Here is a 13,675-nt window from a genome sequence, read left to right on the forward strand (position 1 = left end):
ATATACTACCAGAGTCTCGTCGGGATAGCTAAGCCGCGCAAGATACATCCCATGCACACAATGGGCGAAACTAGGACTTCCAAACCGAGCTATCCCCAAGGACTAATCCCCAAAGCTTTTACACTAGGGGGCCTTCTCTGGCGGTGTATTCCATATCGTACCCTTAAAACACTTATGCAAATGATGCATGTCAATCAAGACTCTATGCATTCTCATATCACATTATCATTTCTCATTCCCATATCACATTATCATGTCTCATTATCACTTTTCACATCATCTCATCATATTCACATAGTCATCACTTTTCACATCATCTCATCATATTCACATAATCATCATTTTTCACATCATCTCATCATATTCACATAGTCATCACTTTTCACATCATCTCATCATATTCACATAATCATCATTTTTCACATCATCTCATCATATTCACATAGTGTCTACAAAGCACTCAAAATCATATCAAAACTGATCTATTTTAAAAAATAAACACATATTTATACATCTCATTCAACAAGGAATACATCAGAACAATCAGAAAGCAAAACAGAAAACATTCATATTTTGCCTGTTTCTCATAGGGTTCCCACAAGAACCCACAGAGCACTCTAATTCATATCAAAACTTGTTTATTTTCAAGATTATATACATATTTACACTCAGCAAATATCAAGAAACACAACAGAAAACTCAGAAGGTAAAACAGAAAACATTTAAAATTTGCCTCTTACAATTATCAATGCATTCCCTTAGGGTTTCCCATAGGAACCCATAGAAATCTCAATTCATACGATTAATTACATATAAGAAAACAATAGGCAAAACAGATACAATTGGGAAAAACTCCTCATACATAAGCATACAAAAAATGCAACAAACACAAGATTGGGGGCCAATCCCACTACCCAGCATACAATCCCACACCCAGAGCGAGGTTTCTCACTCCCCCCTTACCTCGATAAGCAGGAGCCGAATCTTGTTGGTCGCCCCCTCTAGGTTCCCCTTCGTCTTCAGAGAGAAAGGAGGAAGAAGATTAGAAAATGAAAAAAATGAGTTTTAGAGAGTGAAAAACGTTCTATTTATAAGCATCAGGTTGCGGCCAGAACGGCCTGTTCCGAATCTGGAACGGCCCGTTCTTGACAAATAAAACATGTCTAAAAACCTCTCCAAGAACGGCCCGTTCCAAAACCAGAACGGCCCGTTCTGGGGTTTTCGGAACGTCCCGTTTCAAGGTGGAACGGCCCGTTCTGAGCACATAGAACATGTACAAAAATCTTTCCCAGAACGGCCCGTTCCAAACTAGAACGGCCTGTTTTGAGTCAAGACTTTGTCCTTTAAAAACACATCCGGAACGGCCCGTTCCCAAAGTGGAACAGCCCGTTCTGGATTAAAATTTTACCTATGTTTGCTCGAATTGGAACGGCCCGTTCCCAAAGTGGAACGGCCCGTTCCGGGACCATGAAAATCCAGAACTTTTAAATAATAAATAAATGAATAAATACTTATATATATATATATATCAAATTAAAATAACATATCAATACAATTTAAAACATGGTTTTTCTTTAAATAATAATTATAACAAAATATCATAATTAATAATATTATACAAAATAATTTTCATAAATGATTATTAATAAAAACCTTTAAAAATTCAATCAAACTCATTTAATTAATCAAAATAATTATAAGGAAATAATATTCATAAATACAAAAATAAATAATAATTATTTGTAGTATTAGTAGAAAAATTTGGGATGTTACAATGTGCATATGCATTACCCTGGCCTGTGTGGTGATTAACAGAGAATGCATTATCCTAGTTTGTGTTGTGATTAACAAGGAATGCATGATATATACAAATACATTAGCATGTGGTGATTAATAGTGTATTTATGCATGGTGGTGGCATGGCATGAGCATTGGTGGATGCACATATGTATTACCTTGGCTTGTGTGGTGATTAACAGGGAATTCATGATATATATTTATATTGTGCCCTAGTCTGTGTGGTGATTAAAAAGATAGTGCATTATCCTGGCCTGTGTGGTGATTAACAGGGAATGCATGTTATACATATATACACTAGCTTGTATGGTGATTAAGAGTGTGGCAGTGCGCGGTGGTATTTGAGGAGATTGATAAGGTTTGTCCATTGTGCAACGCTCTGAGTCAATGCTTCTTAGGAGGTTGTAGTACATGAGAACTGGTGTGAGAATGATCATGGTAGATAACTGTGTTGTAATGTGATGATAGTATTGGATGGATTCATAATGGATAATATAATATGCGATTGACTAATATTGTTAATTATATATGCTTATGGATTGATTTTGTATTGAGTGAAATTCCTTCCTGCAACTTACATATGAACGTTTGCTTTTCTCACCGTATATTTTGTGGCTTGTTTTAGGTGAAGATGAGCTTAATGTGGGTGACACTCAAGGTGTCGAGAGTTGAAGTATAAGTTACTCTAATAATGTGACATTGGGACAATGGACTTAGAATAAGAGTGTACAACTCATTTTGTTTTACCTTTCTTTTTTGTTTAAATTACAATTTGTAAACCTTTTATTTTATAAATTTGGTTTTTAATTTGATTGGTTCTTAAAAGTGTTTTAAATGTGAACCTATTTTACTCGAGATAAATGGCTTTCTTCCTTATTTTAATTGTATTATATGTTGGAGTAGAACGAGATGTCATATATTACAATATGATACTAGTACAAATCAAATAAACAAAAATTAATGCATAGAAAAATATACAAAAATTGGTCCATTAAGATCAAATTGAAAACTAGCTTTGTTCAAGCTAATGCACATAATAAAAAATATTTTCCTTAAAAGTTATTACAAGAAGTTGACAATCATAATTAATTGAATTTGATAAAACTGATAAAAGGAAAGGAAAAACATATTTTATTCAACTTCATAAATATATTAGGTATTTTTATATACATTCAAATTTGAAACAAAATATAGAATATAAAATTAATTAAAATTTCCATAGAAATGTGAAAACGAAATAAGAAAAAAGATATGCAACCTTAACACACAAAAATAAAATAAAATTGAATTTAAAATAAAAAGATAACCATGAGAATAGAAGAATTATGACAAATTAACAAACTTTATTCAAACCCAATTTAGTTATATAACAATCCTTAGTAAATATTTACAACATTTAGAAGACATTAAAATGCTTAATTACAATTACGAAAGTAAAACTTAAACTTTTGAAGGTGCTATGATCAAACAATGGCACATCCACGATTTCCTCGTCTTTTTGCCTGCGCAAGATCTCCTCTAAGTTTATTAATTTCATCATTTGATGTAATTTGAAGCGACCTGTATTTTTCCTCAAGCTTAAGCCTTGCATCTCTCTCTTCTTCCAATTTTTTTTGAAAGATTTGTAGTTTCTTCCTTCAACTTTGCTTCAACCTATATAATAAAATAAAGCTATTACTTGAGAGAACAAATGAATAATACTGGATTAATATCCAACATTAACACTGTTTTTCCTCATTTTAATGTTTGATTAATTAGACATCAATTATAGTATTAGATTATATATTGAATAACTAGTTCAATACACTTAATTTAAGCTTAAATGAAATTTTCATCTCTGTAAAATAGGAGTTTTTCGCTTTTAGTCCTTTTGATTTTTTTCAACTTCATTCTTATAAAATTTCTGTTTCATTTTTGTCCTCATCATCAAATTGACTGTTAAGTCTAATAGAGAATAATAAAAAAATTACAGGCATTAAAATAGAAAAGTTAGAAAATTATAAGAATCAAAATTTGAGAGGACTAAAATGAAAATAACACCAAAATTTGGAATGATCTAAATAATAATAAGCAAAAGTTAAGAGGATCAAAATAAAAATAACTGAATTTTAGAAGATTAAAACAAAAATAACCTTATTTTGTTGGTGCTAAACATCTATTGAGCCAAATTTATACTTATCAAATATTTAAATATAATAAAATGTACTGATATGAAGTAAAATAATAATAAACTTATAACAAATGAATTAATGGTTAGAAAAAAAAAAGAAGTTAAATCCATAACTTTGTAAAAATCATACAATGATACAATTATTTAAATTTATATTTTATGTATTGTTTTTATTGCTCTTCATTTATTACACTTCTTTCATAACTTGAAGGTGATTTTATCATTATATGATTTCATAAAAAAATTAAATTTAGTTGATCACTAAAAATTGAGATTTTTACTCACAAGCGAGATTACACATGAACTCTAAATTTGTTTACATTGAAATTTTTATACATTATTACACACCAAGTGACATTTTATGTATGTTTATACCTACTCTAATTTCAAAATTTCAATAAAATCTAAGAATGTGTTAACATGTTTAGCTTCAAAATTGTAATATAAAAATGAAATATTATGAAATAAATATTAGAAGATATAAAATATAACATGTACCATATTAGTAATTCGATTGAGCTCCTCATCATATTTTTGTTGCATTTGCCTTTTTATCTCTGATATTTCTTCTTTTGAATATCCTTTTAGGGACTCTATCACTTTTTGTTGGTTATCTCTCATTGTTGCTTTATCCTGCACAATCAAGTGATGAATTCCTGATATCAGATATATTAGCCACCCAATAATCAATATTCAAAAACATTTTCAAAATTAACGAAAATTTCACCTTGAGTTCTATAAATAATTCATTTGTAAATGGTCGTCCAGAGTTATCTGATATAACCATGCTCACAAGATTAAGAAGTTGTTGAACTTGACCTAATTTTTTTGTTTTATCTTGAGTTCTATTATCGAAAAGAACCTTCCGATTTCCGCATAGAATCAAAATATCCTACAATTATGTTAAAGCTATATCAAAATCAATAAAATTCTAAAGTTTAAATTTAAGACTTAGAAAGTTAAATGATTTTAATAAAATGGATTCTTATTTCACTATTTCTTTAACATAAACTAAATTAAGGCCATAAATGTTCATTTAAGCATGTTATATATTGATAAAAAATGATAATAATATGAAACCTTAAGAGGCTGTGGACACTCGCGACCTAAATAGTCATCAAGTGTCTCTTCATTATATTCAAGTTCATCCCCTCCAGTGAAGATCACAATCATGTAGTCAACAATTTTGTGTCCAAACAATGCTTGTAAGGTAAGAAAAGTAGCTTGTTCCTCTTCAGAAAAGCGAGTTCTAACAGAATACACCAAAATAATAGCATGAATTCCATCCTTAGCCATATCAATACATTTCACTATTTCCTTCCCCGCAGAATCAGTTCCAGCAAATAGTCCTAATTAAAATAACATGTTAGGTTTTAGATTTAAGATTAAATATATTTTGACTTCATGCAAATATAATTATTTCTACTTTCTTTTATTTTTTTAATTTATATAATATTCCTCGTCATTTTTTTTTGTGCTAGCAGAAGGTTCAAAAAAAGACCAAACTAAACAAATGATAAGGAATTTCAAAAGGATCAAATACCAAAAGAAAAAAAATAATGGAATTAATACACAAATTGTTTAACTATAAGGAACTAGAACACAAATTTATACATGATAGAATTTTCAATGAACAAAGCCAACTAACCCTTTTTAACTCAAATCCAATAGACAATCAATATAATTAATGGCAAGTTATTATGCTTTACCTGGGGTGTCAATAACATTAACAATTGGTCCATCTTTCATATTAGTTGTCTGCAATTCACAAACACTTGTTACACCAGAGGATCTTGTCTTTGAGACAAAGGCCTTCCTTCCGAGAATACTATTTCCTGTTGCACTCTTGCCATTACCGGTACGTCCAACTAAAACTAGTGTGATAGCTTCATTAGACGAGGAATATTTGCCCATGATAATAATTTTGGATTACAACTGCAAGGAAAACACATCCTAAATTAAATAATAGGAGTATAATAAACATACATGTTGAAAGATATAAGAAACAAATAATTTTTAAAATATGGAGTTGGTACTTCTTAATGAACAATTAGATTAAATTAACACCATAGAGTCAAAGTAACTTATTATAAAAAAAAATGCAACAATTATTGCATGCTTATAAATGGATCAAAGAAACTTATCTATGTGTGTGTGATGTAAAATAAAGACACACAAAGGAAAATAAAGGAAAGAAAATGTATAGTACATGTTTTTTTCTCAACTTTCAATTATGTGATTATTTGAATTTTTTTTGACCTTTAGAGCCTTTTTATAATTACTCGTGAAGCAAAATACAAATACTTAACAAAATAAAAACAAAACCCAAGCATCTCAAAAAGAATAATTGAAGTATGTTTGAGAGTAACAAGATAATAATATACCTAAACTATGGTGTAGAAAAGAGTAATGCAACTTGGAATTGAGCTAGAATCAAAACATAAGTGAATTGTAATTCCATCTCTTAGGAGACTTGAGAAAATAGAAAAATGGATAACTTCTAATAAAAGAAAAATACATGGAATCCCCCACAAATGCGTAACAAAACAAAAACAAAATCCAAGCATATCAAAAAGAATAATTAAAGTATGTTTGAGAGTAACAAGATAATAATATACCTAAATTATGATGTAGAAAAGAATAATGCAGCTTGGAATTGAGCTAGAATCAAAACATAAGTCGATTGTAATTCCATCTCTTAGGAAACTTGAGAAAATAGAAAAATATAACTTCTAATAAAAGAAAAATAATTGAGATGGGTAGTGATTTAAATTTAAGTAACCAAAAGTCAGATTAGATTTAAGAAAAACAGATATGAGAATCAGTTGGGATTAGATTTCATCAATCTCCCTCTTACGCATTCCTATTGATTCTTTCAACTGATTACATTACTCATTGCCATTGAGTTCTCTATATCTATTCAGACCCAATTTATTGCCATTAAGTCATTTATCTTTTATATTTAGACTAGTTTGATTATTTTAAAATAATGATCAATTTTAATATTATACATGATTTTGAATTAATTTTTGACCAACTTAACATGTGAAATTTGTAATATTAAATTAGCGTATATAAAAATTATGACATTCAATTGAGTCTTATATGGCTATAAATATGTGAAAAGTATGTCTCATAAATAATTAATAAAATAACACAAAATTAAATTTTTTTCTTTAATATTTTACTACTTGTTGGACTTATTTTTATTATGTTTATAATATTTTTTAAACTTTAGTTGTAATCAATAACTTATATATTTGAATCTGTGAGACCCGTGGCTTTTCTCTTAATCTCTCTCTCTTTCACTTGTTTTCTCCCAAACTCTCTTCTTCCTCACAAATTCTCTGGACTTTGTGGCTGATTTCTTTTCTCTCTAGCTGAAGTCGTGAGTGAACAAGGAGGTTCATTCTCTCAAACTTGAATCCGTTCGGAGCTAGCTGGGTGCAGATTCTCTTCTTCTTCCTTTCTCCTTCCCGGAAGCTCGGAATCTTTGCACCGAGGTAAGGAAAGCTAGGTTTTTGCTGGATTGTGTGGAAATGAGTTTAGAAACTCATGAGGGGTTTGATGTTGGATGATTGTTGGCTAAGATTGAAGAAATTTCATTTTTGGGGTTTCGGGGTTTTGGGTGAAAATTTGGGATTTTCATGTTTTGATGGTTGCATGTTGGTAAAGTTGTGGTTTTTGAGTTGTTTGATGTAAATGTAGTTCATTTGATGGATTTCATGTGTTTGAGTTGGCTGATTTTGCAAGTTTTGGTTGAAATTTTTGAAGTGGTGATGGTTACTGTTTGAAATTGCGCCGGGCGTGATTTAAAATGGGGAATCCCTGGGTGAATCACGCCAGGCGTGGGGAGAACCACGCCGGGCGCACTATTAGACGTGAATCTTATGTTTTTGTTACTGATATTGCGCCGGGCGCACAAGACCTCTATAGGTCTCTGGTTGAGATTTGCGCCGAGCGTGATTTTAATGCGCTGGGCGTACGTTTTTCTTTCAGAATTTGACTTTACAGTCTTCATGAAAGTTGTAACCTTGGATGTTAGATTTCCAGTGGCGCTAGAATCACCCAAAAGGAGTTCTAGAACTCCAGATATGGATGTTTTAGTAAAGAGGGGTCAAGCTGCCAGCATTGGTTATAGCTGTTGTGGTTTTTAGAATTTTTAACAAGGTAGATGAAGGATTTAAGACTTGGTTTCTTCATGATAGTTGTAGGAAATATTCTTATATTTCATATGAGATAAGGATGATCATGGTAGGAGTAGTATAACTCCTGATACGCTATTTTATGTGAAGGTTGCCATTTCACAGTTAGTGATTTGGTTAAGTTGAAAGTTGTTTTAGGTGCTTAGGTTGATTGGTGTTGTTTGGGTGGGTAATTTGGCATGATAGATGAGTTGTAAACAAGATGGATGAGTCGTGTTATGTGTTGAACATGTTTTACGTTGTGAAGTTATTGATCATGCTGTTAATAATGTTAAGCTGAGTTTTGCTGTATGTTGTTTGAGCTGTTATTGCTGTTAAGCTGAGCTGTGCCGAATGTTTTTTATGCTGATTTAAGCTGTTAATGATGAATGTTGTTGAGCTGAGTGATGATTTTGATGTGCTGTGAGATGTTTATGCTGCATTATGATGTTAAGCTGTATTGTTGTATAATTTTGAGTTGTGTTGTATGCTGATTTGCTATGCTGTGTTGTGCTGTGAGCTGTGTTACCTGGGCTGTAAGTTTTTTAGCTGTGCTGTGCTGTGTTGTGAGCTGTGTTAGTTGGGCTGTAAGTTGTTTAGCTGTGCTGTGCTGTGAGCTGTGTTAGCTGGGCTGTGAGTTGTTTGGCTATGCTGTATAATGTTGAGTTGTATGCTATTATTGCTGCTATGCAGTGCTGTTATTGCTGTTATGCAGTGCTGTTATTGCTGCTATGTAGTGTTGTTATTGCTGCTATGCAGTGCTGTTATTGTTGTTATGCAGTGCTGTGCTCCATGTTGATAGGAGCTGTTGTAGGCCGTAAAGCTGAGCTATTGATCACTAAGACTAGAGGAGATGTTTTCGAAATTCCTCATCCCATTGTGTGGATTGAGTGGTTGTGGTGCTCTTAGAGCCCAATTTGTTGAAAACCCTCCCTAGAAAGCTGACCCTTGGAGTGGTAACTAGCTGTTCTCCTCTAAGTTCTTAGTGGTCCTGTGTGGGCAAGGTCGAAGCACACATGTACAAAGCGACCACGGTATAGGGGCCAGGTCGAGCTATACCGATTACAAGCGACCAATACTAACTAATATGCGTGACAACGCATTGTGTGTTTACTGCTGTTATTGCTGAATGCTGTGATATATTGTAGCTGATGTTGTTAAGCTGGTTGATGTGCTGATTGCTGTAGCTATTTACCATTCATGTATTTATATATATGTATGTTGATTCTTTTCACTAGCTTACCCTTTGTTGTTTTTCATGTGGTTTGGACTGCAATGATCATACTATGTATGGGAGCAGAGCAGGGTTAGGTTGGTGTACTGAGGAGGGTCTGCAGTTGACAGATGGCGTTGAGTATTTTGTTGTATTTAGTTACTTAGTGTAGCATTACTGGTTGTATTTTTGTACACTCTGACACCTTATCCAGATTTGGACCTTGTATATATATATATATATATATATATTCTAGACGTTATATGTATATACTTGATCTTTTCTGTGTGGTGTGTTGTGCTGTGTGTAGTGACCAGTCGGGTCGTTACACTTTAGTGGTATCAGAGCAGTTCGAGTCTAATGGACACTCTGTGGGGTGGTTCCTTTAGGCTTTTGTTGTGCTGAGCTCTATGTTGTGTTGATTGCTGTGCTGATTTCTTTGTTGATTGTTGTGAATGAGATGAAGGATAAGGTAAACTTGATCTGTTTGCCTTTGGTGGATATTGACATAATCTTAGGGATGGATTGGTTGTCTGCCAATTGCATCCTTATAGATTGTGACAATAGGAGGTTGATCTTCCCTCAGGTGGAGGATGAGCTGTTGATTTCAGCTATTCCAGCTGAATCGTTGTTGAGGGATGGGGCAGAGTGTTGTCTTCTGCTTGCTGCTATGAGTGTGGAGACCGAGAGGGTCATTGCTGATATTTGATGTGGTGCGGGATTTTGCTGAGGAGTTCCCGGATGAGGTGCCTGGGTTGCCTCCTACTAGGGAGATGGAGTTTAGCATTGACTTGGTTCCAGGTGCGGGACCAGTGTGGGTGGCTCCCTATAGGATGGCTCCAACTGAGCTGGTTGAGCTGAAAGGTCAGTTGGAGGACCTGTTGGAGAAGCAGTTGGTACGGCCCAGTGTATCGCCGTGGGGTGCTCTCGTGTTGTTGGTGAAGAAGAAAGATGGAGGTAGTCGACTTTGTGTGGATTACCGGCAGTTGAACAAGTTGACCATTAAGAACAAATATCCACTTCCCCGGATAGATGACTTAATGGATCAATTGAGGGGAGCATCAGTTTTCTCGAAGATTGACTTGAGGTCAGGTTATCACCAAATCAGGGTGAAGGAGGGTGACATACCAAAGACTGCTTTCAGGACTAGGTATGGTCACTACGAGTATGTTGTGATGCCGTTTGGTGTGACCAACGCCCCGGCTGTGTTCATGGATTACATGAACAGGATCTTCCGGCCCTTCTTGGATAAATTCGTTGTGGTGTTCATTGATGACATCTTGATTTATTCAAGGACCCCGGAAGAGCATGGAGAGCACTTGAGGTTGGTGCTGGAGATTTTGAAGGCGAAGCAACTGTACGCTAAGCTTTCAAAATGTGAGTTCTGGTTGGATGAGATGAAGTTCTTGGGACATGTGATCTCAGCTGAGGGGATTGCTGTTGATCCGACTAAGGTGGAGTCGATGTTGTAGTGGGAGCGTCCAAGAACTGTCACTGACATTCAGAGTTTTGTGGGTCTAGCGGGTTACTATCGAAGGTTCATTGAGGGATTCTCTAAGATTGTAGCGCCTCTAACCCAGTTGATAAGGAAGGAACAACCGTTCATTTGGACCGATGCCTGTGAGCGGAGTTTTGATGAGCTGGAGGAGGTTGACTACTTCTCCTGTGCTGGTGTTGCCCGACTCTGGTGAACCTTTTGATGTGTACTGTGATGCTTCTCACCAGGGTCTTGGGTGTGTGCTAATGTAGAACAGGAAAGTGGTGGCATATGCTTCAAGGCAACTGAAGAACCATGAGAGGAATTATCCCACTCATGACTTGGAGTTGGCAGCTGTTGTTTTTGCCTTGAAGATATGGAAGCATTATTTGTATGGTGCTCGGTTCAGCGTCTTCAGTGATCACAAGAGTCTGAAGTACCTATTTGATTAGAAGGAGCTAAACATGAGGCAAAGGCGGTGGATGAAGTTATTGAAGGATTATGACTTCCAGTTGATGAATTTAAAATAAATTCATAATTAAAATCATAATATAATTTATTTTAGAATTTTTATTTTATTAAATTAATTGAAAATTAATTATATTATATCACTTTTTAACCAAGTGAATGAATGATAATGAATTAACAAAATTTTTAAAATATATTTTAATTGAAAGTATATTTTTAGTAAATATTTGAATATAAAAGTATTTTTATAAATAATTAAATGAAAAATATATTTTAAAATTCATTTCTTTCATAACACCACTTAAGTAAAAATTAAAAAAAAAAAACTAAACTTATATTTTTTTGCGTTATTTTTCCAAAAAAAATAAAATAAAAAGAAAAGATCAAACCTTTTGATAATTAAGTCATCCAAAAATTAAGACAAAAAATAATGTTGATTGGACCAAACTACCTAATACATACGGACTGAGTTCAGTGTGATATCCTCCACCAAAAAGAAAAAGACAATAGACTCCGAAACTGTAATGCATAAATAAAATTTGAAAATTAAAACAATTTATTCAAAACGGTTACACGAGGAAAAATGAAAAGAATAAATAGTTGTTTAGATTGTGAAACTTGTAATCAATTACTAAAACCTTATATTCGATTACTAGATGATTTTATAAATTTAACTTTAATTCTAATACTTATAATCCTTTAACTAATTTTTTAATTAATAAAAAGTATTATAAATAATGATTTTTTTATAATATTTATTAAAATTATACATGTAACACTTAAATCCAAAATAATGATCAAGTGCCATAAATTCTCCAGCATTAACCATATATATATATATATATATATATATATATATATATATATTATTTTTACATTACTTGCATTCACAGATATTGATCTGCTATATTAGAGTCATATCTTTATCAATTTATTAAGGAATGCTTTTACTTTCATATATTATTTTATAAATTATATATTATAAATTATCAAAAATATTTTTTAAACTAATTATAAAAATTAAAAGAAGTTTAAATAAATGCAAATGACAATGTATTACAAAGTAATAGTTTCATCTTTGTATTAAAAATATATTATCCTTCTCTTTTTCATCTATCTTTTAACATAATTGTACAATAAAATTTTTTATTTTGAGAGGGATACATAATCCGTCACAGAATCCGTCACAAATTGTGAGGGATTCAAAATCTGTCACAAAATCCTAATTTTTTATTTTTACGAATTTTTAAATAAAAAATAATTAAATTATTCCATATTTATTAATTATATAATATATATTATTTTCACCTCTTTTTTCTAATATACAAGTATTAATTATAAAGTGTATTATATAATATATAATACACTTTATAATTAATTATATATATATATATATAATTTTTTTTCACCTTTTATTAATTATATAATATATATTAAATTATTCCATTTAAGTGTATTATAAAGTATGATGATAATATTTTCATATATTTATTGATAGACTTAATTGTACTTTTTATTAAATGATCAAGCACAATGAATTTTCTAGCTTCAGCCATTATATATATATATATAGTTATATATAATTTATAAATATACTTTTATATATTTATTTTTAGCTTTTTTAGTTAAAAAGCAAAATAATATTGTCTTTTTATAATTTGATAACAAAATTTACATTTAATATAAAGTTATTGAGCGGTGTGTAATACTTAGTAAAAGTTACATTACACCCGTGTAAATATAATAACCTCTCTCTCTCTCTCTCTCTCTCTCTTTATATATATATATATATATATATATATATATATATATATATATATATATATATATATATATATATATATATATATATATATATATATATATATATATATATATATATATATAAAGAGAGAGAGACAGAGAAAATGAATGGAAGATAAATAGTTAAATAGTTGTTTGATTATCTATAGTAATAGATAAAAGGAAATATACGTCTTCTTGTAATTGATTTGTGTCTCTAAAATTATGGATAATTATACCCTTAATTCTTAAGAAATAAATAAATAAATTTTAATTATTTTACTTTTAAAAATATTTAAAGACACGAAGTGTGTGTTTCCTCTTTCTCCTAGTATATATAATGGTACGTGATAACCTAATTTAATATATGAAGAGAGATCCTTTTACTCCAAGAGTAAGTTTACCTAGACTTACTCCGTTCAATAACTCATGTTCAACATTAAATTTTAACGATCCAACTGTTCAATTTAAAATTCTTAATGCATAGATCAAATCTGGAAATATTTAAAAAATTTGAAAATTATTTAATACTTCATTTCATTAATTCAAATTGACGGATAATCATAAAATCATTTTATACATTG

The 13,675-nt window shown here is 31.5% G+C and overlaps 1 protein-coding gene across 1 annotated transcript; it reads right to left on the bottom strand.

Annotated features, from left to right (window-relative positions):
• Positions 1-3,120: 3,120 nt before the first annotated feature.
• LOC109794520 (immune-associated nucleotide-binding protein 9) lies at positions 3,121-6,242 on the bottom strand. The gene is given in 7 exon segments (XM_083065867.1): positions 3,121-3,413; positions 3,415-3,450; positions 4,466-4,600; positions 4,695-4,859; positions 5,048-5,316; positions 5,677-5,902; positions 6,177-6,242. Coding segments are annotated over 6 exon segments (963 nt in total). The 5' UTR covers positions 5,882-5,902; positions 6,177-6,242; the 3' UTR covers positions 3,121-3,260.
• Between the last annotated feature and the right edge of the window lie 7,433 nt (positions 6,243-13,675).

Source organism: Cajanus cajan, chromosome 10 (assembly GCF_000230855.2).
Source record: "Cajanus cajan strain Asha chromosome 10, NIPB_CcT2T_4, whole genome shotgun sequence".
Taxonomy (NCBI): domain Eukaryota; kingdom Viridiplantae; phylum Streptophyta; class Magnoliopsida; order Fabales; family Fabaceae; genus Cajanus; species Cajanus cajan.